The 23097-nt window shown below is 49.8% G+C and overlaps 1 protein-coding gene and 1 non-coding gene across 2 annotated transcripts; both read left to right on the forward strand.

The window, feature by feature from the left end:
- Window positions 1–217: 217 nt before the first annotated feature.
- LOC129023298 (U6 spliceosomal RNA) lies at window positions 218–328 on the forward strand. The gene has a single exon (XR_008496761.1). It is a non-coding gene; the product is annotated as a U6 spliceosomal RNA (small nuclear RNA).
- A 4594-nt stretch (window positions 329–4922) lies between these two features.
- On the forward strand, window positions 4923–22315 carry ENO1 (enolase 1). The gene is made up of 12 exons (XM_054440841.2): window positions 4923–5181; window positions 8558–8651; window positions 11449–11544; window positions 12906–12964; window positions 15334–15403; window positions 16170–16303; window positions 16913–17135; window positions 17923–18120; window positions 19322–19523; window positions 20070–20178; window positions 20468–20526; window positions 21887–22315. The coding sequence occupies exons 2-12, from the start codon at window positions 8567–8569 to the stop codon at window positions 21954–21956; spliced, it is 1305 nt and encodes a 434-aa protein (XP_054296816.1). The 5' UTR covers window positions 4923–5181; window positions 8558–8566; the 3' UTR covers window positions 21957–22315.
- Window positions 22316–23097: the final 782 nt, after the last annotated feature.

Here is a 23097-nt window from a genome sequence, read left to right on the forward strand (position 1 = left end):
GCCAAACAGAGATGCTTTCCTCTGATGCCTGCTGAGACAGACTTTCCAGAAGTTGTTCTCCCTCGGCTCTCACTTGGGTGCCCCTTCATGACCTCTGCCCAGGGGAACTCTGCTCCCAGGGTGCCTGCTCCTGGCTTCCCCAGCTCCCCTGGGCCTTCTTGCTTAATCACCTCCCCTTTACTCCTCTCATTTGGGCACCCTGAGGAATGCCAACCTAGCATGACTTGGCAGCACATATACTAAAAAAAGAATTGGAATGCTACAGAGAAGATCAGCATGGGCCCTGCACAAGGATGTCATGCAAATCTGTGAAGTGTTCCGTACTTATAACTTTTTAATATATATTTAAAAATAAAATATGGCCAGGCGCGGTGGCTCACACCTATAATCTCAGCACTTTGGGAGGCTGAGGTGGGAGGATCAAGAGGTCAGGAGATCAAGATCATCCTAGCTAATACGGTGAGACCCCATCTCTACTAAAAATACAAAAGATTAGCAGGGCATGGTGGCACGCGCCTGTAATCCCAGCTAATCTGGAGGCTGAGGCAGGAGAATCGCTTGAACCCGGGAGGCAAAGGTTGCAGTGAGCCGAGATTGTGCCACTACACTCCAGCCTGGGTGACAGAGAGAGACTCTGTCTCGAAAATAAAACAAAATAAAATAAAATAATATAAAATAGGCTGGGTGAGGTGGCTCATGCCTGTAATCCCATCACTTTGGGAGGCCGAGGCAGGTGGATCACGAGGTCAGGAGTTTGAGACCAGCCTGGTCAACATGGTAAAACCCTGCCTCTACTAAACATACAAAATTAGCCGGGCGTGGTAGTGGATATCTGTAATCCCAGCTACTCGGGAGGCTGAGGCAGGAGGATCACTTGAATCCAGGAGGCAGAGGTTGCAGTGAGCCAAGATTGCACCAGTGCACTCCAGCCTGGGCAAAAAAAATGAGACTCCTTCTAAAAAAAAGAAAAAAATCATTTTAAAAAGCAAGGGAATAGATCGGGCGCGGTAGCTCATGCCTGTAATCCCAGCACTTTGGGAGGCCGAGGCGGGTGGATCACGAGGTCGGGAGATCGAGACCATCCTGGCTAACACGGTGAAACCCCGTCTCTACCAAAAATACAAAAAATTAGCCAGGTGTGGTGGCGGGTGCCTCTAGTCCCAGCTACTCGGGAGGCTGAGGCAGGAGAATGGTGTGAACCAGGGAGGCAGAGCTTAAAGTGAGCTGAGATCAGCCACTGCACTCCAGCCTGGGTGACAGAGCGAGACTCCGTCTCAAAAAAAAAAAAAAAAAAAAGCAAGGGAATAATAAAACACAAAATTTAGAGTAGTGGCTACCTCTGGGGTCAAAGAACATACAGGGGACCTAAATGACACTACTAATGTTCCATTTCTTTTTTTTATTTTTTATTTTTTTGAGAAGGAATCTTGCTCTGTTGCCTGGCTAGAGTATAGTGGCACACTCTTGGCTCATTGCAGCCTCTGCCTCCTGGGTTCAAATGATTCTCCTGCCTCAGCCTCCCGAGCAGCTGGGAGTACAGGCATGTACCACCACACCCGGCTAATCTTTGTATTTTTGGTAGAGATGGGGTTTCACCATGTTGGTCAGGCTGGTCTTGAACTCCTGACCTCAGGTGATCCACCCGCCTTGACCTCCCAAACTACTGGGATTACAGGCATGAGCCAGCGCACCCGGCCTCCATTTCTTTTTTTTTTTTTTTTTTTTAACTTTCCATTTCTTTTCTTTTTTTTCTTTTTTTAACTCTTGTTGCCCAGGCTAGAGTACAATGGCGTGATCTTGGCTCACTGCAACCTCTGCCTCCTGGGTTCAAGCAATTCTCCTGCGTTAGCCTCCCGAGTAGCTGGGATTACAGGCATGTGCCACCACACCTTGCTAATTTTTTGTATTTTTAGTCGAGATGAGGTTTCACCATGTTGGCCAGGCTGGTCTCAAACTCCTGACCTCAGGTGATCCACCCACCTCAGCCTCCCAAAGTGATGGGATTACAGGGGTGATCCACCATGTCCGGCCCCATTTCTTCCTTTGAGACAGGTCTTTATCTCCCAGGCTGGAGTGCACTGGTACAATCATAGCTCATTGTAATCTTAACCTCCTAGGCTCAAGTGACCCTCCCACCCGAGTCTCCCTAGTAGCTGGGATGGGACTACAGGCATGTGCCACATCTGCCTAATTTTTTAGTTTTTACAGAGACTGCGTTCTCCTCCATGTTGCCCAGGCTGTTCTGCTGTTCTGGAACTCCTGGGCTCAAGCAATCCTCCTGCCTCGGCCTCCCTAAGTGCTGGGAGTACTGATGTGAGCCACTGAGCCTGGACTCTAGGGTTCCATTTCTTTCTCTTTTTTTGGAGACGGAGTCTCGCTCTGTCGTCCAGGCTGGAGTGCAGTGGTGCCATCTCGGCTCACTGCAAGCTCCGCCTCCCAGGTTCAAGTGGTTCTCCTGCCTCAGCCTCCTGAGTAGCAGGGACTACAGGCGCCTGCCACCACGCCCAGCTGATTTTTATATTTTTAGTAGAGACGGGGTTTCACCATGTTGGTCAGGCTGGTCTTGAACTCCTGACCTCGTGATCTGCCTGCCTCGGCCTCCCAAAGTGCTGGGATTACAGGTGTGAGCCACCATGTCCGGCCTGGTGTTCCATTTCTTAAGCGGGATGTGGGTACACAGATTTATATATGCTTTATGTAGTCTCTGGTGTACGTGAAATAGAGTGATGAACAAATACCAAAACCTCATGATCTGTTATGAGGAGGGACCATCCACCTACATCCCCTTCTGCACTCATCTGGTATCTTACCTCCCCACAGCTCCTTATCCAACCCTGAAGTTCCCCATCTGGCTGGAGACCCTCTTTCACAAAGATCACCTTCTCAAGCTGACCAGTGGTTTTTACACACGTATCACAGGAAGAATCAGTAATCCAAGCGAGTTATAGGTCGTAGCAGATTCACTTTTCCTTGATCCTGGCCACCTGCAGACACCATGCCTGTGTTACCTACAGTGCTTCAAGGTGTGGTATTCCGACAGCTTTGGACAGTTATTCCCCACCTGCCCACCACCGCCAATGAAACTGCTCAGCAAGCTTACAGCAAGTGAGAATAACTAAATGCGATGCCCTTGTGCTGACTACATGCAAATGTGAACCCCACAGCCTGCTAACAAAGCTTAAGGAGCTATGGAAACAGGGAGGGCATTTGGCAGCCTGTGAATTTCGAAAAAGATTTCAGGACATCTCTAGTAATCATTAACATTTTAGCTACAATGTGAGGTCGAAGTGCTGGCTCAGAATGTGGTGCTGCAGCCTCCAAGAATCTTGCAAAGGCAGCAGCCTGGGATCATGTTCTGCCTCTGATTTCCTGCTAGATTTACTGGTTCTGGCCACAGCAGAGTATCTTTATCTCTCTAACCATTTTAACGTAAAATAAGATTGTCTGGAGCCCTTTCAGGGCCACGCCTTAGAATTGCTCTGAAAGTCAGTACCAAATGCCTGATTTCTTTGAGTCCTTACCAGTAGGAGATGTTGGCTGTTGATTTAGCTGCTGAGTCATGGGGCTGGGGATAGTGGTTTTCAGTAGCCAAAAACGTTAGTGTATTGCTGGTGAAATCACAAACTCTGCTTGCAAAATTTTACTTTTTTTTTTTTTTTTTTTTGCTGAATTTAATCCTAAAGTTCTTGCTTCTTACCCACTGGAAAGCAAATACTATGATCTCAATAGGCTTTCATTTTTAACCAACGCCATGGAAACCTGTCAGTAGCTAAGAGGGTAAAAATGCTAGGGGTTAACGAAGAAAAGCAGTTTTTGCAGCTGACCAGAAGAAATAATTAAATTCAAGTACATATTTGAACACCTCTTTACAAGGAAATGAGGAAAATCAGATGTTTTAGTTCTCTTACAGACCAGCAGTAATGTTGAAAAATATAAAAGTAGCCGTAACAGAAAACGAAGTGATCATTTCAGCCCTCCCTTGGAGTGGGAGGATATATTGCGGAGCTGAGTTTTAATGGCTATCAGTTCTTGATCAGAAAGGTGAAATCACTCCACCAACTCCTTCCATATTCCATGGAATATGACCCGTCTTGAACTTTGAGAAATTCCCCGGGTCTGTGTGAAATTCCAGTTCCAAATAATTCACACGAATGGTTCACAAGAATCCAAGTAGGTTTGATCTAGTTCCCTAGATGGGAATGAGAGGGATGTGAAATTTCAGATGCAATATGACACGGGCTAGAGAATGAATTAACACTGGGGAAGCACGTGGGGGCGCGCCGGACACCTAGGAGGCACTCAAAAAATATGAAGTAGAATTAAAGGAAAGTGAACCTTCCTTTGGCTGTCTCGGCCTGATTCTCACCGCAGCAGAAAGGGACAGGGTCACCTTGGCGGGTGCCCGGCGGAGCCCGGCCGGACGGGCGCGGCTGGAGGGCAGCGCGCAGGCGCAGGCGGCGCACGTGGCCACGGACACGCAGCCCTGCGGCGGGGCCAGCGCCTCAACCCCGGAGTGGCGCCGAGGCGCGCAGCCTCTCAACGACTCTACGCCAACGGGGTCTCTCGGATCGCGGCGCGGGGCAGGAAGGGCGGGGAAGGAAGGGCGGGGCAGGAGGGCCGCGGCAGGCGCGGGCCGTCAAAGTCGTCAGCAAGGTCGAGGGCCGGACGTGCGGCCCCAGAGCGACGCTGAGTGCGTGCGGCACTCGGAGTACGTGACGGAGCCCCGAGCTCTCATGCCTGCCATGCCGCCTCGGGCCATCCCCTGGAGCCCCGGCTCCGCACACCCCAGTTCGGCTCACCGGTCCTATCTGGGGCCAGAGTTTCGCCCGCACCACTACATGGCCGCCGGGGAGTCGGGGCCCCCCCAGATCTGCCCGCCTCACGTCCGCGGGTCGTCACCCCCCTTTCCACGCTGCTGCAGCCGCCGCAGTCCCGCCCCTTTCCGGGAGGTGAAGGAATGAGTGACGGCTCTCCCGACCAATGGCGAGGCGGCGCTGAGGAGGCGTGTCCCGGAGGCGGGAAGTGGGTGGGGCTCGCCTTAGCCAGGCAGGAAGTCGGCGCGGGCGGCGCGGACAGTATTTGTGGGGACCCGAAGCACGCAGACCTCTCCGGCTTTACGTTCACCTCGGTGTCTGCAGCACCCTCAGCTTCCTCTCCTAGGCGACGAGACCCAGCGGCTAGGTAATGATTGGGGAAGTGCTGAGCAACGGGCTGGCGGCGCAGGGCTTTTCTGGGCTTGCGGGGCTCTTTTCCCTGCGAGAGAGGTGGCGCGCCCGCAGGCCCAGCGTGGCGGGGTCGGGGGCGCGTGCGAGCCGCCTCCCTGGATGGGAACTGGCGCCCCCCCCCTCACCCCGAGGCCCAGGGCGGGGGCGCAGTGCCAGGCGCACGTGCTGGGCCCCCGGTTTCTTTGGAGGGGAAAGTGCAGATCAACACGTGATTACCGACTGCGGGGCCGAGTCACTGTCAGGGGAAGGTCGGGAGCTGCACACGCGAGCCGCTTAGCACACCGGGAGTTGGGAGTGGAAGTTGCTTTTCCATCGTAGCCAAGTGTAAGGTTTTTGGGATAGACGCAGACTTAGCGGCGGTGGCCACTCAGGCCAGGCTCTTCCTAAAATAGAGGAGGGCGGCGAGAGTGGAGATGCCCACGAGGCTGCGGCCCCCTCCCCCACCAGCAGCCCCCGCCTCTTGCCCGCGCTCGCGGCCCGCGCTTCTGCCCAGTAAGCGGTGACTCATTTAACTCCGAGAAGGCACCTCTTCTTGAGGAACCTGCAGCAGAGCCGTTAGATCATTTGCAAGCCCTCCAGGCGACTCGCCCAAGTTGGGCAAGAGCGGCTCCCCGGCTGGCCACCAAAAGTCGGGCCCTGATCTGATTTTAAGAAGGATTTTTTTTTTTTTTTTGAGTTTTGCTCTTGTTTGTTGCCCAGGCTGGAGTGCAGTTGCGCGATCTCGGCTCACCACAACCTCCGCCTCCTGGGTTCAAGCGGTTGTCCTACCTCAGCCTCCCGAGTAGCTGGGATTACAGGCATACGCCACCATGCCCGGCTAATTTTTTTTTTTTTTAAGTAGAGGCGGTGTTTCACCATGTTGCCCAGGCTGGTCTTGAACTCCCGACCTCAGGTGATCCGCCCGCCTCGGCCTCTCAAGGTGCTGGGATTATAGGCAAGAGCCACCGTGCTAGGCCAAGAAGAATATATTTTAAGAAAGCTTCCTGTTCAGTGTTCCCCTGCTCTGTGCGCTTCTCTGGGCGGTAGGGTCCATTGCTTCGCTTGCCTTTCAGGCCCACCCGGGCCCTGACTGCTCCATTCATTTACCGTGTCCCTAATTCGGGGTTCCATCCAGGCAGCCAGAAAAGCTGTGAATGGTCCGGGCGTGGTGGCTCACGCCTGTAATCCTAGCACGTTGGGAGGCCGAGGCGGGCGGATCACGAGGTCAGGAGATCCAGACCATCCTAGCTAACACGGTGAAACCCCATCTCTACTAAAAATACAAAAAAATTAGCCGGGTGTGGTGGTGGGCGCCTGTAGTCCCAGCTACTCGGGAGGCGGAGCTTGCAGTGAGCCGAGATCGTGCCACTGCACTCTAGCCTGGGCGAAAGAGCGAGACTCCATCTCAAAAAAATATATATATATATATAAATAAAAAACAAATCAGCCGGGCGTGGTAGCAGGCGCCTGTAATCCCAGCTGCTCGGGAGGCTGAGACAGGAGAGTCGCTTGAACCCAGGAGGCTGAGGTTGCACTGACCCCAGATGGCGCCATTGCACTCCAGCCTGGGCGACAATAGTGAAACTCCATCTCAAAAAATAAAAAAAATCACTTACACTTTCTTTTCACATCCTAAGACTTTTGTCTTAAGTCACTAAAATGAAAACAAAAATACTGAGGTGCCCTAATAAAATTGCCTTTAAAAGTATGACTGAAATACACAAAGTACACCACAGTGGTGGCCTGGAGATGGGGCAGGGGGATATTGACTAGAAATGGCCTGAGATAACTTTCGCAGTGATGGAAATGTTACTCGGGTATGTAATTTGCCAAAACGCAAAATTAAATCTAAAAATATGTTTAAACAAACTTGTCTTTTTGGAACCTAGTAGATAAAAACTAAATACCTTTTTTTTGGCTAATGAATAAAACTCCATTGTTACATAGACAACAAAGCCACAGAAATGACTTCAGTAAATAATTTTGAAAGTTAAAAATCTGCCATTTGCCGCCTCAGGACATTCCACAGAAGATGTTGGAGGGGAGCTCAGGTAGATAATGGCTTTAAACACTAAGTTCCTCTCACCCATCTCAGTTCTATAAGTTGTTCAGTTAGTTTCTTTGGAGAGTGCCAAGGAAAAAAGTAAGAAAGGATTTTTCTTTGAGGAATTGCTATTTGTTGTTCATTGCTGCAAATTCTTGTATTTTTTTTTTTTTTTAAGGTGGTGGTAAAGGAAGCCCCTTCCCTTGAAGTATCCTGGTGTTCAAAGAATCCTTCTTCTATTTACAAATTATAAAACCCCCTTGGGAAGAAATAATTAGATGTCATTATTGGCTGCTCCTGGTGGCTCACCCCTATAATCATCCTAGCATGCTTTGGGAGGCCAAGGCAGGGGAGGATCGCTTGAGCCCAGTAGTTTGAGAGCAGCCTGGGCAATATAGTGAGACCGCCATCTCTTAGAAAAGTAACTAAAATAAAATAAAGATGTTATCATTAATGACATAACGATACTGAAGACCCGAGTACTGTGAAATTGGAAAGTCCCAGGAAGCGGCAGTAGCCAAGATCACACGGTCCAAGGACTTCATTGTTTCTGACTTCCAAACAGAATTTCTGATCAAATACCTACTAAGTGAATATTCTGCTGCTACTTCAAATTTAATGTGAAGAATTATGTCCAAACTTCATTCACTATTTTGTTTTAATTCTACTGCAAGCAAGATTTTCCCCTGGTCCCCCCCAACCCTCTTTTTGGCCTCGCCCTAGGTGGTTTTGCTTGTGACCTTCATGTCTTTTCTTGTTTCCATTCCCATGCCAGCCCTCATTGTTCACTCATGACAATAGCCAGTTTCAGACAGCTCCTGGGCCGCTCTGCGTCTAGCAACACATTCATCTTTCTATTTGGATTTGATTCTCCCTGGGCGCACACATTTGTGGGCTTTTTCTCTCTCTCTTTTTTTTTTTCTTTTTGCTTACAGAACAAGACCTCAGTTGCCGGGGTTTAACCCATTTATGCCAGAGGTTGCAAATCTTTTTTGTGAAAAATCAGACCTTGGCAATGACTTGAGCAGTTGGATAAAAATAACTCCCACACCCTTAGCGTCCAATAATGGAACACTAGGCGTAATCAGGTCAAGGCCTTTCGGAGCTAGGCCCTAACTACTTAATTAGGAGAATTCCCACTGCTTTCCAGCAGGCTTTTTCCCCCACCCTAGCCAGCTTTCCTACATCCAGTATTTAGTCCAGTGCTGATTCTTTCTAGTTCACGAACCTGGGAAGTGATTCCTTGAATGAGTGAGCAAATGCAGCATTATGGCTTATGGAAAACATGAACTGTGTGTTTCTCCTACAGAAATTCACCATGTCTATTCTCAAGATCCATGCCAGGGAGATCTTTGACTCTCGTGGGAATCCCACTGTTGAGGTTGATCTCTTCACCTCAAAAGGTATGTGCCACCTCCTTGGTTTCCATGGTTCCTTCCACCATGCTTCATTTTAAAAATTTTCTACAAATGCTGGAGCCTTAGGCAAAAAAAAAAAAATTTGTTAAAGCTTTTCTTTCTGTCTGCACATGCTAGTAGGTTGTGATTCCTGACTGCGAGGGTTGGGGGATTTTTAGGCATGGAGCCAGTGTCTTGCTACTTCTCAGCTTATTTTTTTTCTTTTTTTTCTTTTTTTTTTTTTTTGAAATGGAGTCTTGCTCTGTCGCCCAGGCTGGAGTGCAGTGGCATGATTTCGGCTCACTGCAACCTCCGCCTCCTGGGTTCAAGCAATTCTCCTGTCTTAGCCTCCCAAGTGCCTGGGACTACAGGCGTGCATCACCACACCTGGCTAATTTTTGCATTTTTAGTAGAGACGGGGTTTCACCGTATTGGTCAGGCTGGTCTTGAACTCCTGACCTCAGGTGATCTGCCCGCCTCGGCCTCCCAAAGTGCTGGGATTATAGGTGTGAGCCACCCCACCTGACCCTGCCAGCTCCTTGGCTTAAAACCACATAAGTTGGCTCCTAAGTCAGTGAGGTAAGGAAGTAAGGTGATACCATAAGACCTTGTCCCTAAAAGGGCCCATCACTAGGTGTTGGCTGACAGCTTGCTGTGACCAAATGCGGAGATACAGTGTGATAGGATGGTATCTCTTGATAATGGGAGGGACAGCAGGCGTGAATGTAGCACCTTTATCTCTGTCTAGAAATCAGTCTTCAGCCAGGATCAAGGACAATTTTTACCTGGCTGTGAATCCCCATACGAGGAGTTTTCTTATGAAAAAATTAAGAGAATGGTGAAACTCCTTCCTTTAAGAGAAAATCTAGTGCCTCTGTAGCTCTGTGTTACCTCCAGCACATGGCGCGATGGACAGAGTGGGTGAGGTTGGCAAAGGAGCTTCAGGCAGAATCACTCAGTGGTGCTAAACTCACAGAGAACTGCCGGTCAGAGCTGAGTCACCATCTGTGAGTCACAGGCCTGGCAGTGGAACCCCAGCCTTTCCCTTCCCCTTGCATCTTCCCCTCCCCCTCGGGAAGAAAGGATCCTTGAGGCCCAACTTCATTGGGCAAAAGAATGCCTGAGTTCCGCCTTTGGCTGCTTGCTGTGTGGGCTCTCAAGCCCAATGGGGTTTCTCACTGGGTTTATGGGGAACCCTGAGGGTTCTCACAGGATGCTGAGAATTCCCTTCATCCAGTAAGAGTGGTTTGCTTTGTCAATGGGTGGAACTTTCTGCTTGGAAATTAATGAACTTTAAGCAACAAAAGACCCCAGATGCTGGAAGATTGTTGGGAGGCGGACATTTTGAAATTGAAATGAATGTAACTTTCTCTTGTGTGTTTTAATCCTTCTCAAAAAACATGAAATGATGGACTTGCTCAGAACCTTTCGTCTCTCTCTCCCTATCTCATCAACTTTTTTAGAGCAGTTTTAGGTTCACAGCAGAAGCAGGCGGAAGGTGCAGAGGTCCATAAACCCACGAGTACCCACTCCCTCTGCACATGCGCAGCCTCCCCGTTGTCAGCATCCCCACTAGAGTGGTGAACATGCGTGAACACATTACTATCACCAAAAGTCCGTAGACTCCAAGCCTCTTGTTTTCATCTTGTCTTTGCCTGATCCAGTGCAGGGTGGATATGTAGGGAGCCAGGGCAGGTTTCAAGAAGAAAGTATGACCTGTTGATAGCACACACTGCAGTGCAGCAGGGAATGCTGGTGGGTTCTTTGCTAGAAATATCTGCTTGGTTTCTCTGCAACATCTTCCTTGACACCGTCTGTTCTTTTGCCTCCACCAAAGATTGCCCTTGTTACAGGTATAGGTTTCACCAGATGGCTGGTTTCAGTATCTGCAAGATTACTTGGTTCAGTTGTTACATTTATTAAACTGTGCATTTTATTATCTTTATTTCTTCCCCCCACATCCATCCTGTTTGCCAGTATCCAGTTGGGCGTAGAACCCCCAAAATAGCATTTAGCATTGTCCAAACTGAAACAAATGAGCTAGATACTCCTCCTGAGCCAGTTAAATTACCCTAATTTTATGCTTAACGTCCATATAGTACCTGCCCGGGCATGGTGGCTCATGCCTGTAATCCCAGCATTTTGGGAGGCCGAGGTGGGCAGATCACCTGAGGTCAGGAGTTCAAGACCAGCCTGGCCAACATGGTGAAACCCCGTCTCTACTAAAAATACAAAAATTAGCCGGGCGTGGTGGCAGGCTGCTGTAGTCCCAGCTGCTGGGGAGCCTGATGCAGGAGAATCTCTTGAACCCAGGAGGTGGAGATTGCAGTGAGCCGAGATCGCGCCATGCACTCTAGCCTGGGGGATAGAGCGAGACTGTCTCAAAAAAAGAAAAAAAAAAGTACCAGAACATCTTCAATGCCCTGTGTGGCTCGCATTGGATTTCTCTTGGGCGGTGCTGCTGGAGTAATCCACAGGGCACCAATGCGAGCTTGTGAGGGACACATATTCGCCTGGGTCAGAATCTACATTTTAACAAGACCCCCAGGTGGCATGTAGGCTCTGTTGTAGAACACTTTCTTTCTGCTTAGAGGAGTTAGTCATCTTTGCAGTAAGGTCTGCAGTACAGAATCATAAACATGTGAAAGGCATGAAGAACAGCCCAGAGCATTTAATTCACACAGTTGGTAGGAGGAAGAAACAGCTCCCTAATGACAAATGCATCTGTGGGCGGGAGGGGACTTGGGATTGTGCTGGAACTGGATTTCTGAATTGCTACTACATCTTTTTTCCTCTCATCCAGGTCTCTTCAGAGCTGCTGTGCCCAGTGGTGCTTCAACTGGTATCTATGAGGCCCTAGAGCTCCGGGACAATGATAAGACTCGCTATATGGGGAAGGGTAAGCCTTAGAACCCACAGCCCATGGCCTCCCTGCCTTGCCCAGTCCTGTCCTCTTCTCTGGGTGGCACTTGCATTTGCAGGTCTCTGGCAGGTAAACCTGCTGTAACTCATGATGTGGAAGCAGTGCACCACTGCCGTGTGAACAGGGAAGCTGGTGTGGATTCCGGGGTTCCTGAGCCCGCATGCTCTGGGTCGACAGTTCCGATGCTTGTTTCTATTGCAGTTTATCCCCAATCTGCGAAATACTCCTTCACGGTTAGGACAGGAACCCAAGGATGAGAACAGGGGCTGTTAACTAAAGAAAAGTTTCCCCATCTCCCAGGAGAGTTCTGTGGGCCCTCCAGAGATCGTCAGCCTCTGCAGGGGCTAGAAAGGATCCAGGGAAGGTCTAACCAATGACCTCCTCTGAATGGTGAGCTACAGATGTGTCATTTAGTCTGATTTTCCTGTTGACTGACTCACAGGAGCCCTGCCCTGTGGCAGAGCCAGCCTCTGGCTGTATTCACATTGACTTAGTGTGTGTGCAACATTGACCTTTCTAGAGATAGAACATGTGGCCAAATTACAGAAAAGCACATAGGGCTAGATCACGCATTCTCAGTGGGGGACTCGGAAAACTCCAAAAAGGCTACAGGGAGGGGACAATGATGAAATCAGGTTGTGAAACACTGGGCTGGTGTCGCAGTGGTGGTGCTGGGTGTTCAGTCCCGCTTTAATGCTGTAAGAAGCACTCTACACACACGAACATGTTACCATTTGACCGTTGTTTAATGGCGTACGTGGGGACTTACCCGGAGCAGGATGATGCTGTGCCTTGGTGGTAATGAGTGCTCAGTAAGTAAGCGTTTGTGGAAGATTGAACGCATGGCCCCTGAAATGCTCTCCTCCGCTTTCCTGTCCCGTCACTGTCTCTCACTCGCAGTCCTTAATCACCGGTTCTCTTCTGAGTCTCTCTCATTTTTCCTTCTTCATCCTCTGCTGGGCAGGCGTCTCCAGACCCATTAAGTATATTAATGAGTTCCTGGCACCAGCCCTGTGCACTCAGGTAACTGATTGAACAGCCTTTAGTCTGCAGTTGGTGTTTCCAGTACATGGTCTTGCAAACTAACCTCCGGTCAGATCACTCTGAGCCAGCTGCTGTTTGTGTGGCTCTAACCCTCTGGGGTCCTAGGTAGGAGCACTCAGACTGGGCCGGAAAGTCCTCTGATTCTGGGGGGAAAGGGGAGAGGGGGAAGAGGTCCCAGAGAAGGTCCCTTGGTGGGCTTCCGCGTCGGCCTCAACAGTGGTTCTCTCTAACAATGCTGCTCAAGCCTGCTTTTAAAGTTAATGTCAGTAATTTGATTTGATTGTTCCTTCTAGGTGTCTCAAAGGCTGTTGAGCACATCAATAAAACTATTGCACCTGCCCTGGTTAGCAAGGTAGGACCTGCCTCCTGATAACTAATGTGTCTAATGCCAACAGAGCGTCTCCCAGGCCCAGGGGCTTTCCTGTTCATGGAAGAGCTTATTCTGAGAGCTATAGAAGCCGACTGGATTCCCTGTCATGCATGAGAACGATCCGTGCATGATATAACTCTAACCTGCCCGCTGCCTCACCCCACTTTTGGGAGCAGATGGAATTGCATCAGAAGAATGAGACACTTAGAGCCCTGAGGTTTTTTCCCCCCTGCAACTCTCTGGACCTTTGGGGAAATTAAGATCCAGATTTTAAGAGTGGCTCTCAGGGGTGTTTGTGGTAGTGTCCATGGTGACTGATTTCTCATGAACTTTGGAATTATTTGCTATAATTGTACTGACTTTAACAGTGGAGTTCCTGTTAAGTAAAATCTGGAAATCTCCGTATGTCAAACATAAAAGTAGAGCTGCTGGAGGTGAAGTAGGGCTGGGGACCCAGCAACCCACCCAACTCAGCAGTTTTTAGCTCATTTGCCCTCCCTTCGGCCCGTCCCTCCGCAATGCCTGTGGCACTCATCAGGTGGGACTGGTTTGAAAACCCCTGTCTAGAAACACTCTGGGCCAGGTGCAGTGGCTCGCACCTGTAATCCCAGCACTTTGGGAAGCTGAGGTGTGTGGATCACTTGAGGTCAGGAGTTGGAGACCAGTCTAGCCAACATGGTGAAACCCTGTCTCTACTAAAAGTACAAAAATTAGCCGGGCGTGGTGGTGCACGCCTGTAGTCCCAGCTACTTGGGAGTCTGAGACATGAGAATCGCTTGAAGCTGCGAGGCAGAGGTTGCAGTAAGCGGAGATTGTGCCACTACACTCCAGCCTGGGCAACAGTGACACTCTGTCTCAAAAAATAAAAATAACAAAGCTCTCTAAGCCCAGTCCAAACCCAGCCACAGCCTCCATCTATTCTTGAATCTAGTCCCTCTCCTCCGTGAATTCATTCTGTACACGAGGGAAAAGGAGGAGTTCCTTTGTTGTCTCTGTCCCTGACTTGTTGGTTTAGGCCTGGCTTTTGTGGCACTCTGTAATTACTCCCTGCCCGACCCCCAGATGAAATTTCTTGCACCACCCTCTGCCAGTCTCCTGGACACCTCCACACATACCTTGTTCTCTGTCCCTTCATACCCCTACATAGTGTGACTCACACGATGAGCAGGATCCCCTGACATTTTCTTAACCCCCTAGAGAAACATACCAAACTGTTAGTGAGAATTGACCTCTGAAGCTTTGTGCTTAGGTAACTGCCTGCCTGTTCCAGTGATGCCTTGACAAAGCTGCAAAAGACACCGAATTGCTAATACAGCATGATGGGATCAGAGTTGATTTTCTTTGCATTTTTTTATATCAAGAACATCATAGATAAAAATAATGTCTTCTTATTAATATATTAGTTTAAAATGGAATGCTGATTTTTGGCTGGGTGCAGTGGCTAACACCTGTAATTCCAACACTTTAGGAGGACTTTAGGAGGCTGAGGTGGGCAGATCCCTTGAGGCCAGGAGTTCGAGACCAGCCTGGGCAACATGGCGAAGCCCATCTCTACAAAAAAAATACAAAAATTAGCCAGGCTGATGGTGCATGCCTATAGTCCCAGCTGAGTTTGGAGGATCATTTGAGCCCACGAGGTGGAGGTTGCAGTGAGCTGAGATCGTGACACTGCATTCCTGCCTGGGCAGCAGAATGAGACTCTGTCTTAAAAAATAAAAATTAAAAAATTAAGAAGTAATGCTGATTTTTATTGGATTACTTTGAGCCAGTTCTCAGTACGTCAGTTTTGTTACTTTACAGTCTCATCAAAAACTCATTTTGATCCATCATTAGATGCTTTGCTAAGTGATTTCGGACTACCAGCAGAAATCATGCCTCCCATCAGAGGATGAAGATTTGCCATCTTTGAGGTTAGCCAAGAGTGAGCAGCAGAGCCTGCCTTTCAAGGGCTCAGCCTGCTTGAGTGAACAGTGAGCTTTGCTTATTTATTGCCTATGAAAGCCATGTTCCTCAGTAGCGGTGGTTTACATAGCACATACCTGACAGTTCTCTTGGGTATAAAGTCACTTTGGGCTCCCTGGGTAGACTTTACCTTTTGTTACAAAAGCATTGTGTCTGAGAGCGTCCATCTCTGTTTCACTGTTGGGTGAATGCCTGATAACCATCAAAGCAAGCAGAAGGCAGTTTTTTGTCTCCCCACTGATTTTTGTCCTCCCCTTTTTCTTATAAAACAAACATCACAGAATTGATTTTGATTTTACACACTTCCAAAGTCAGATTCCGTGGTAGGGGAGCAAAGGCTATGCAGATAAGAGTGGCACCAACCCCTCATTCTCCCCTCTCCCTTGTAGAAACTGAACGTCACAGAACAGGAGAAGATTGACAAACTGATGATTGAGATGGATGGAACAGAAAATAAATGTGAGTGGCCTGAGGTGGCATCTTTACTGGGAAAGATCATGAAGTCTCCTGAAGACTTTAAAACCTTTCAGGAAAGAGGCCCATGATCTTAGTGATGAACTAAGCCTGTGGTCTCTTCCCATGTCTTTGCTTCACTCTTAAGAAATCACACTTTTGGCTGGGCGCGGTGGCTCACGCCTGTAATCCCAACACTTTGGGAGGCCGAGGCGGGCGGATCACAAGGTCAGGAGATCGAGACCATCCTGGCTAACATGGTGAAACCCTGTCTTCACTAAAAAATACAAAAAATTAGCCAGGCCTGGTGGTGGACACCTGTAGTCCCAGCTACGCAGGAGGGTGAGGCAGGAGAATGGTGTGAACCCGGGAGGCAGAGCTTGCAGTGAGCCGAGATCCTGCCACTGCACTGCAGCCTGGGCAATAGGGTGAGACTCCTTCTCAAAAAAAAAAAAAAAAAAAAAAAAGAAATCATACTTTTGAATATCAGGTGCAAAACCAGGGACAATAGCCTGTCAGTTTAGTTACTCAGAAGAGCTTTGCTCCTTAACAATGAATTCAGCAATTCCTACAGTTGGCCGGAGTTGGGCTCTGTCTTAGAGGGAAAAAGCAGTGGTGAGTCCACATGGAATGCTATTTGCATTTCTAGTAACAGTGAAATGGAGGTGTGATGGGGGAGGAGATGGTGCAGAATGCAACCCTCAGGGCAGGACAGCAGGAGAAAAGGTGAGTCAGAAATGACTTCATTCCACTTGGTTCTCTTCTGTTCTAGCTAAGTTTGGTGCGAACGCCATTCTGGGGGTGTCCCTTGCCGTCTGCAAAGCTGGTGCCGTTGAGAAGGGAGTCCCCCTGTACCGCCACATTGCTGACTTGGCTGGCAACTCTGAAGTCATCCTGCCAGTCCCGGTGAGTGGTTTATTGGAACTTCCCAAGCAAGGAGTTGGGGGTTTCAGCTTGCTGTTGGGGACCCGAGACCTCCTGTGTCTTGATATCTTAAAACATGTGACTCTCCCAGCACAGCTCTGCCCCTTGTTAAGTGTGACCTTGAGCAGATAACTTGCCTGTGCCCCAGGTCCTTTATCTGCAGTGGCGGCTCGGGCAGGAAATGACAGCAGTACTTTCCTTGCTAGGCTGTGAGCATTAGCTGACATAGTCACAAGTGTTTATCCTGGTGATCATGAATTTGCAGTTATCAAAATAGACCTGGCGTGAACTGTTTGCAGTAGTGCACACCTGTAGTCCCAGCTAATCAAGAGGCTGAGGCAGGAGGATCACTTGAACCCAAGAGTTTGAGACCAGCCTAGGCAAGACCAGTGTAGCGAGACCCTGTCTCTAAAAACATGAGTCAGAGACCTGGTGAGCATTTCATAGCCACCTTGGCCACTCTGGTGCTCCTCAAGAAGCAAGTCTTGGGCTCATCTGTGAGCTAGATGGGGATGGTAGGACCAGAGGGGCTTACTGCCCTGTGGGGCTCTCTGGACCCGGTGCCATGCTTCTCTGCTCTGCTCTCCCCAGGCGTTCAATGTCATCAATGGCGGTTCTCACGCTGGCAACAAGCTGGCCATGCAGGAGTTCATGATCCTCCCAGTTGGTGCAGCAAACTTCAGGGAAGCCATGCGCATTGGAGCGGAGGTTTACCACAACCTGAAGAATGTCATCAAGGAGAAATATGGGAAAGATGCCACCAATGTGGGGGATGAAGGCGGGTTTGCTCCCAACATCCTGGAGAATAAAGAAGGTAAAGGTGCTGGGGAATCCACCCCCACCCAGCCCTGCAGTGCCAGCTCCCTCTGTGGGGGAGTCACCCACACCTGCCACTGTGGAAATCTATTCTTTCCACCTGTGGTTTGTAAAGATCAAGACCCTTCAAACGGTTTTAAGGAGGAAAAGGGGAGCTTCATTTTATTTTACTTATTTTTTTCTTTTATTTTTGAGATGGAGTCTCTGTCGCCCAGGCTGGAGTGCAGTGGTGTGATCTCGGCTCACTACAGCTTCCGCCTCCTGGGCTCAAGCCACACCTAATAGTTTGGGGAGCCAAGTGTCTGTCTGTCTGTCCTGCTGGCAGGGCAGCTCAGCCATAGACAGCAGACCCTCAGCCTGAGCTCTCAACGGCACAGCCTGGCGGGAGGATCCTGCCATCCCGGGCTGCCTCCACTGGGCTTTCTCTTGGATCCTGCTTCTGCTCTATTTAAGGCCTGTGCCTTGGGACAGCTGATCTCAGCTGCTTACTGTAACTGTATCTTGGCCAGGACAGCTGTTCTGGGCACCAAATTTGGGAGCATTTGTCAGTGAGAAGGGCTGCTTTCTTGGAAGCTGTGCTGAATTTCCCATTTCGTATGCACCAAGAGCTCTGACCCATGGTTTCTTGCCCCAAAGCAGAAAAAACGTGACTGATGTCAGAACTCCTGGTTGGGGCCTGAATACCTCTTGATCTTTGTGTTACAGTCCCTGAGTAGCAGCTGTTGAAGGGAAGTTTTCTCTCTACCTACCTGTTTTCCAAACCTGTTGCCACCATCTCTTCCCAGGCCTGGAGCTGCTGAAGACTGCCATTGGGAAAGCTGGCTACACTGATAAGGTGGTCATCGGCATGGACGTAGCAGCCTCCGAGTTCTTCAGGTCTGGGAAGTATGACCTGGACTTCAAGTCTCCCGATGACCCCAGCAGGTACATCTCGCCTGACCAGCTGGCTGACCTGTACAAGTCCTTCATCAAGGACTACCCAGGTGAGTGTTCCCAGAGTGCCATCTCCCTTTCCTGCCACTGACCTGCAGCAGGGCAGCTGGAGCATCTGGCTGGCTGGTGATGGCTGCAAGGAGGGGATGGGGAGGGTGTGTCTGAACCTCCAGCTCCCGTGGGGGATTCGCCAGGGGGTTTGCCCCCAGTTGTGCATATACACAGGGCTTCACAGAGGTTCTTGAGTAGCTAAGGAGCTCGGGTGCCAGCAGCGACATTGCACTGTAAGTTGTTCACAGTACGATTATCTCCCATCTCTGTCTGAGGAGCAGATGCAGTCTGTGCTCCATTAGACAGCTGAGGGAACCAAGCCTTCAGAATCAGAACAGCCACTTGGTACTGAGATGTATCATGCTTCCTGTGAGCTGGGAATATTCATTTTAGGCGCTGTATGTGCACAGGATAGAGACTGTGACCACGTTTCTGCAGGAGAGGAAACTGATGGCTGGTTGAATAATCTGCCCGAGAGCACACAGCAAATGGTGGGGCAAGAATTCAGACCAGGAAATCTGGCTCCAGAGTCTGTGTTTAACCACTACCCTAAATAACTTGGTCAAGGTTGAGCCAAGACCCAAACTCAGGTCTTCTCACTTGTGAGTCTGTGGCTCCTTTCTGATTTTCAGTGGCACTAAACTCAAACCACCCTGGACAAATAAGTGTCCTCTTACAGGTCTTAAACAAAATTTTTGAGGCTGGGCATATGGTGGCTCACGCCTGGAATCCCAGCTCTTAGAGAGACTGAAATAGCATCACTTGAGCCCAGGAGTTTGAGATCAGCCTAGGGAACATAACAAGACTCCATTTCTACAAAAAAAATAAGTAGCTGGGTGGGTTGACATACCCCTATAGTCCCAGCGACTCAGGAAGCTGAGGTGGGAGGATCATTTGATCCCAGGACTTCGCAGCTGCAGTTAGCTATGATTGCGCCACTGCACTCAAGCCTGGGTGACAGAGTGAGATTTTTTTTGTTTTAGATCTATAGATACCCAGGATTGTGGGTGACTTTTGTCCCCTGCTGCAGGAGTAGGTTGGGGCACATTGTTTCAAGGATCACTTGGGGAGCCATCCCTGTCCTATAATTTTGGGCAGCGTGAGGCCAGGCGAGCAGCAAGTCAAGGGGTCATTGCTGGGCATTGCAGTGGAGCACACTGGGAGGATCACACTGATGAAGCGTGTCCCTCCTTTCCTTAGTGGTGTCTATCGAAGATCCCTTTGACCAGGATGACTGGGGAGCTTGGCAGAAGTTCACAGCCAGTGCAGGAATCCAGGTAGTGGGGGATGATCTCACAGTGACCAACCCAAAGAGGATTGCCAAGGCCGTGAACGAGAAGTCCTGCAACTGCCTCCTGCTCAAAGTCAACCAGATTGGCTCTGTGACCGAGTCTCTTCAAGCGTAAGTGTCTTCCCAGGCAAGCAGCTTTCCCACAGCTATGGCTTGTGAATCAGAAACGGGCCCTTTTGTTCTGGTGATGGGGAATCCTGCTGGGAGAATGTAGGACTCCCTGGAATTTTAACAGGTTTTGTGTTTGAACTCAGGAGCCTTTTAAATTAAACAGTTGGGGCCTGTAATCCCAACATTTTGGGAGGCCAAGGCAGGAGGATCACTTGAGCTCAGGAGCTCAAGACCAGCCTGGGCAACATAACAAGTAGTTGTATTCTATGAAGAGCTCTGTCAGAGAACACTAATCTTCCTCCCATCAAGGGAGGCCGAACCCAGTGTTTCAACTATGACAAGAGGGCTAAGAAGGTCCTGGGGGTGGAAGAGTTCAGAGGAGAGTGAGGGTTCTCCTCTGTGCTCTTGACAAAGCCCAGGCATGGAGAGCTTTAGCCATTAACAGCCCCTCCACTGCTCTCCTGTTGGCACCGAGGGGTAATGGCATTGGGGGTTGTGGAACCAGAAAATGGGGTCATGCCATCTGGATTGTTCCTTGGCTTCCAGGTGCAAGCTCGCCCAGGCCAATGGTTGGGGCGTCATGGTGTCTCATCGTTCCGGGGAGACTGAAGATACCTTCATCGCCGACCTGGTTGTGGGGCTGTGCACTGGGCAGGTAAGAATGAGCATCTCCTCCTTTCTTCTCTCTGACCTCAACTTCTTAGGAAGACCCAAAACCAGTGAAGCTCCATGTCTGTCCCCGTTTTGCTCATATCCCCTGAGTTGCTGCTCCCGTTTCTGAGCCTGAATAGAATGGGGGCATGAGGGCCCTGCCTGTATGTTGTGGCCCCCACTTTCCTAGCATCAGATCCTCTAAAAATTCTCTTTGACATCACACCCTCTCCCTGCCAGAAATGCCTGCAAAGCCTGTCCGCTATGAGCAAATGGCCTTTCTTTTCTCCTAGATCAAGACTGGTGCCCCTTGCCGATCTGAGCGCTTGGCCAAGTACAACCAGCTCCTCAGGTAAGGAGGGCTCCTGAGAACAAGGGGCCTATGGTTCACCAGGTGGGGGCCTGCATTCAGTGTAGGCACTGCCCTCCCCCAGGAGCTCCTGGCTCTGGGAACGTGTACAGGTGCAGGCGCGCAGTGCGGACAGCCAGGCCCTGAGCAGGCTTACATCAGGACAGAGTTAGGCCTAGACCCACCCCCCCCTCCACCCACCCACTGCAGCGCCACCAGAGGCAGGAGCCTGTTCCACACAGTGCTGCCCTCTTCTGGTGAGAAAGAATGGGACCCCCCACCTTTGACAGCTGATCCATGACTTTCTTAGAGCTTTCAGAGAGCTCCTTCATATGATCTGTTTCAGCGCATTTAACCCCTGTTTGTGGATGTGGAGCCAGGGCTCCGAGGGAGGAAGAAAAGGCCAAAGGGCACATGGCTGGGTTTCCACTTGTGAGCGCTATGGGACTGTTCTGGTCTCCCTTTCCTGTCTGTGTCCTTGAGAAGCCCCTGAACACCAGGAGACTTGTCCCCCCGCCCTCCACCCGCTAAGTTCTCCCATATTACCCCTTCATTAAAACTATCCTGGACATTTTCAAACATACACAAAAAAGCAGGTGACGAGTAGACGCGGGGCTTTTTTGTTGTTTTGTTTGTTTGAGACAGGGTCTTGCCATGTCACTCAGGCTGGAGTGCAGTGGGGCAGTCATAGCTCACTGCAGCCTCAAACTCCCATTCTTTTTTTTCTGGGGAATTTTATTTTTATTTTTTTGAGATGGATCTCACTCTCGCCCAGGCTGGAGTGCAGTGGCGCAATCTTGGCTCACTGCAACCTCTGCCTCCCGGGTTCAAGTAGTTCTCCTGTCTGAGCCTCCTGAGTAGCTGGGATTACAGGTGCCCACCACCATGCCTGGCTAATTGTTTTGTATTTTTAATAGAGACGGGGCTTCTCCAAACAGCTCACACATTTTGTCTTTTAATAAGGTCATTCGCCTTTTCTCCCCGTGCCATTTATTTGTTGTCCCTTCAATATTTTTTAAAAAACAAAAGCATTAGAATGTTTATCTTCCAAGAAATGGCAATGCTGACATTTTACTTTGCTCCTCTGAAACACTGGAGCGAGAGGAGGAGAAGGGGCAGTGGGTGGAGGGCACCTAGCATGGTGAATTGGGGTGAGGAGAACTAAATACTTTTCTATATCTGGCTTCTCAGAGAAGCACAAGTTTAGAGGGTTTAAAGAAGGTGGACAAACTGGAGAGTTCTGTGTTCTCAACTTCTCAGGAGTGGGGCTGTGTCTTTGACCACATCTAGGATGGGAAAACTTAAAACTTGAGGTCTGACTTCTTTTTTTCCTCCCCATCTCTTTACCTTTCTCCTTCCCAAGAATTGAAGAGGAGCTGGGCAGCAAGGCTAAGTTTGCCGGCAGGAACTTCAGAAACCCCCTGGCCAAGTAAGCTGTGGGCAGGCAAGCCCTTCAGTCACCTGTTGGCTAAATAGATCCCTCCCCTCGTGTCAGCTCAGGCAGCTCGAGGCCCCCAACCAACACTTGGCAGGGGTCCCTGCTAGTTAGCGCCCCACCACCGTGGAGTTCGTACCGCTTCCTTAGAACTTCTACAGAAGCCAAGCTCCCTGGAGCCCTGTTGGCAGCTCTAGCTTTGCAGTCGTGTAATTGGCCCAAATCATTGTTTTTCTTGCCTCACTTTCCACCAAGTGTCTGGAGTCATGTGAGCCTCGTGTCATCTCTGGGGTGGCCACAGGCAAGATCCCCGGTGGTTTTGTGCTCAAAATAAAAAGCCTCAGTGACCCATGAGAATACTCTGTGTGCCTGTGTATGTTTGGAACAATCTGGGTCTGTCCTTAGGGTTCAGGGGGCCCTGGCGAAAGGGTGTCGGCCTTTGAGAACCAAGGTTTGGTGTCGTAACAGAAAAGGATGAGGATCCATTGGGGTCATTTTCTTGGGTCCTTGGGAAGGGAACCAGAGGCAAAGGCAAGAGAAGAGACACACGCGGTCCCTCCAGGGTAGTGGGTTCAAAACAGAGAGTCTAAGCTGGGAGGCAGAGCGAGACTTTGTTTGGACACCTTGTTTGGAAGAAACTTCAAATGCAGGCCTATTTGTAGATTATCTTAAGGATGGTAGCTACTAAGTACACAGCCATATTGTTGAGACCAGAAGGACTTGAGGGTGAAGGTGGCCGTCCTGGGAAGAGCTGGCATAGGGTCTCTTCGTGGGGAAAGCAGGTGAAAGGATTAAATAGGGGCTCCAGGCAGGAAGGTGGAAGGGCATCAAGAAGACCTCAGGACCCGACTTAAATGAATGAATTCCACTCCTCGGTTTCTCAAGCTTCAGGTTTCATGTGCCCGGTAGCTGCCATTTGTAGCTGATGCCCGCTGCATTGGATTATGCAAATGGAAAACTTGAATGTTGCAGAAAGTACTGTTCTAGGGTAATGCTGAACACGGGGCGTGAAGAATACATTTATTTAAAAGTGAGAGATGAAGCGAGGTGTGGTGGCTCACGCCTATAATCCCAGCACTTTGGGAGGCCAGGGCAGGCCTCAGGATCACCTGAGGTCAGAAGTTCAAGACCAGCCTGGC

The sequence above is a fragment of the Pongo pygmaeus genome, chromosome 1 (assembly GCF_028885625.2).
Source record: "Pongo pygmaeus isolate AG05252 chromosome 1, NHGRI_mPonPyg2-v2.0_pri, whole genome shotgun sequence".
NCBI classification, from domain to species: domain Eukaryota; kingdom Metazoa; phylum Chordata; class Mammalia; order Primates; family Hominidae; genus Pongo; species Pongo pygmaeus.

What these genes read in the sequence shown, in the direction of transcription:
- ENO1 (XM_054440841.2), top strand. Translation starts at nt 8,567, where the DNA reads ATGTCTATTCTCAAGATCCATGCCAGGGAGATCTTTGACTCTCGTGGG. An exon ending in AAGTCATCCTGCCAGTCCCG is followed by an intron (nt 16,304 to 16,912) that starts GTGAGTGGTTTA and finishes TGCTCTCCCCAG; the next exon opens with GCGTTCAATGTCATCAATGG. An exon ending in CTTCATCAAGGACTACCCAG is followed by an intron (nt 18,121 to 19,321) that starts GTGAGTGTTCCC and finishes TCCTTTCCTTAG; the next exon opens with TGGTGTCTATCGAAGATCCC.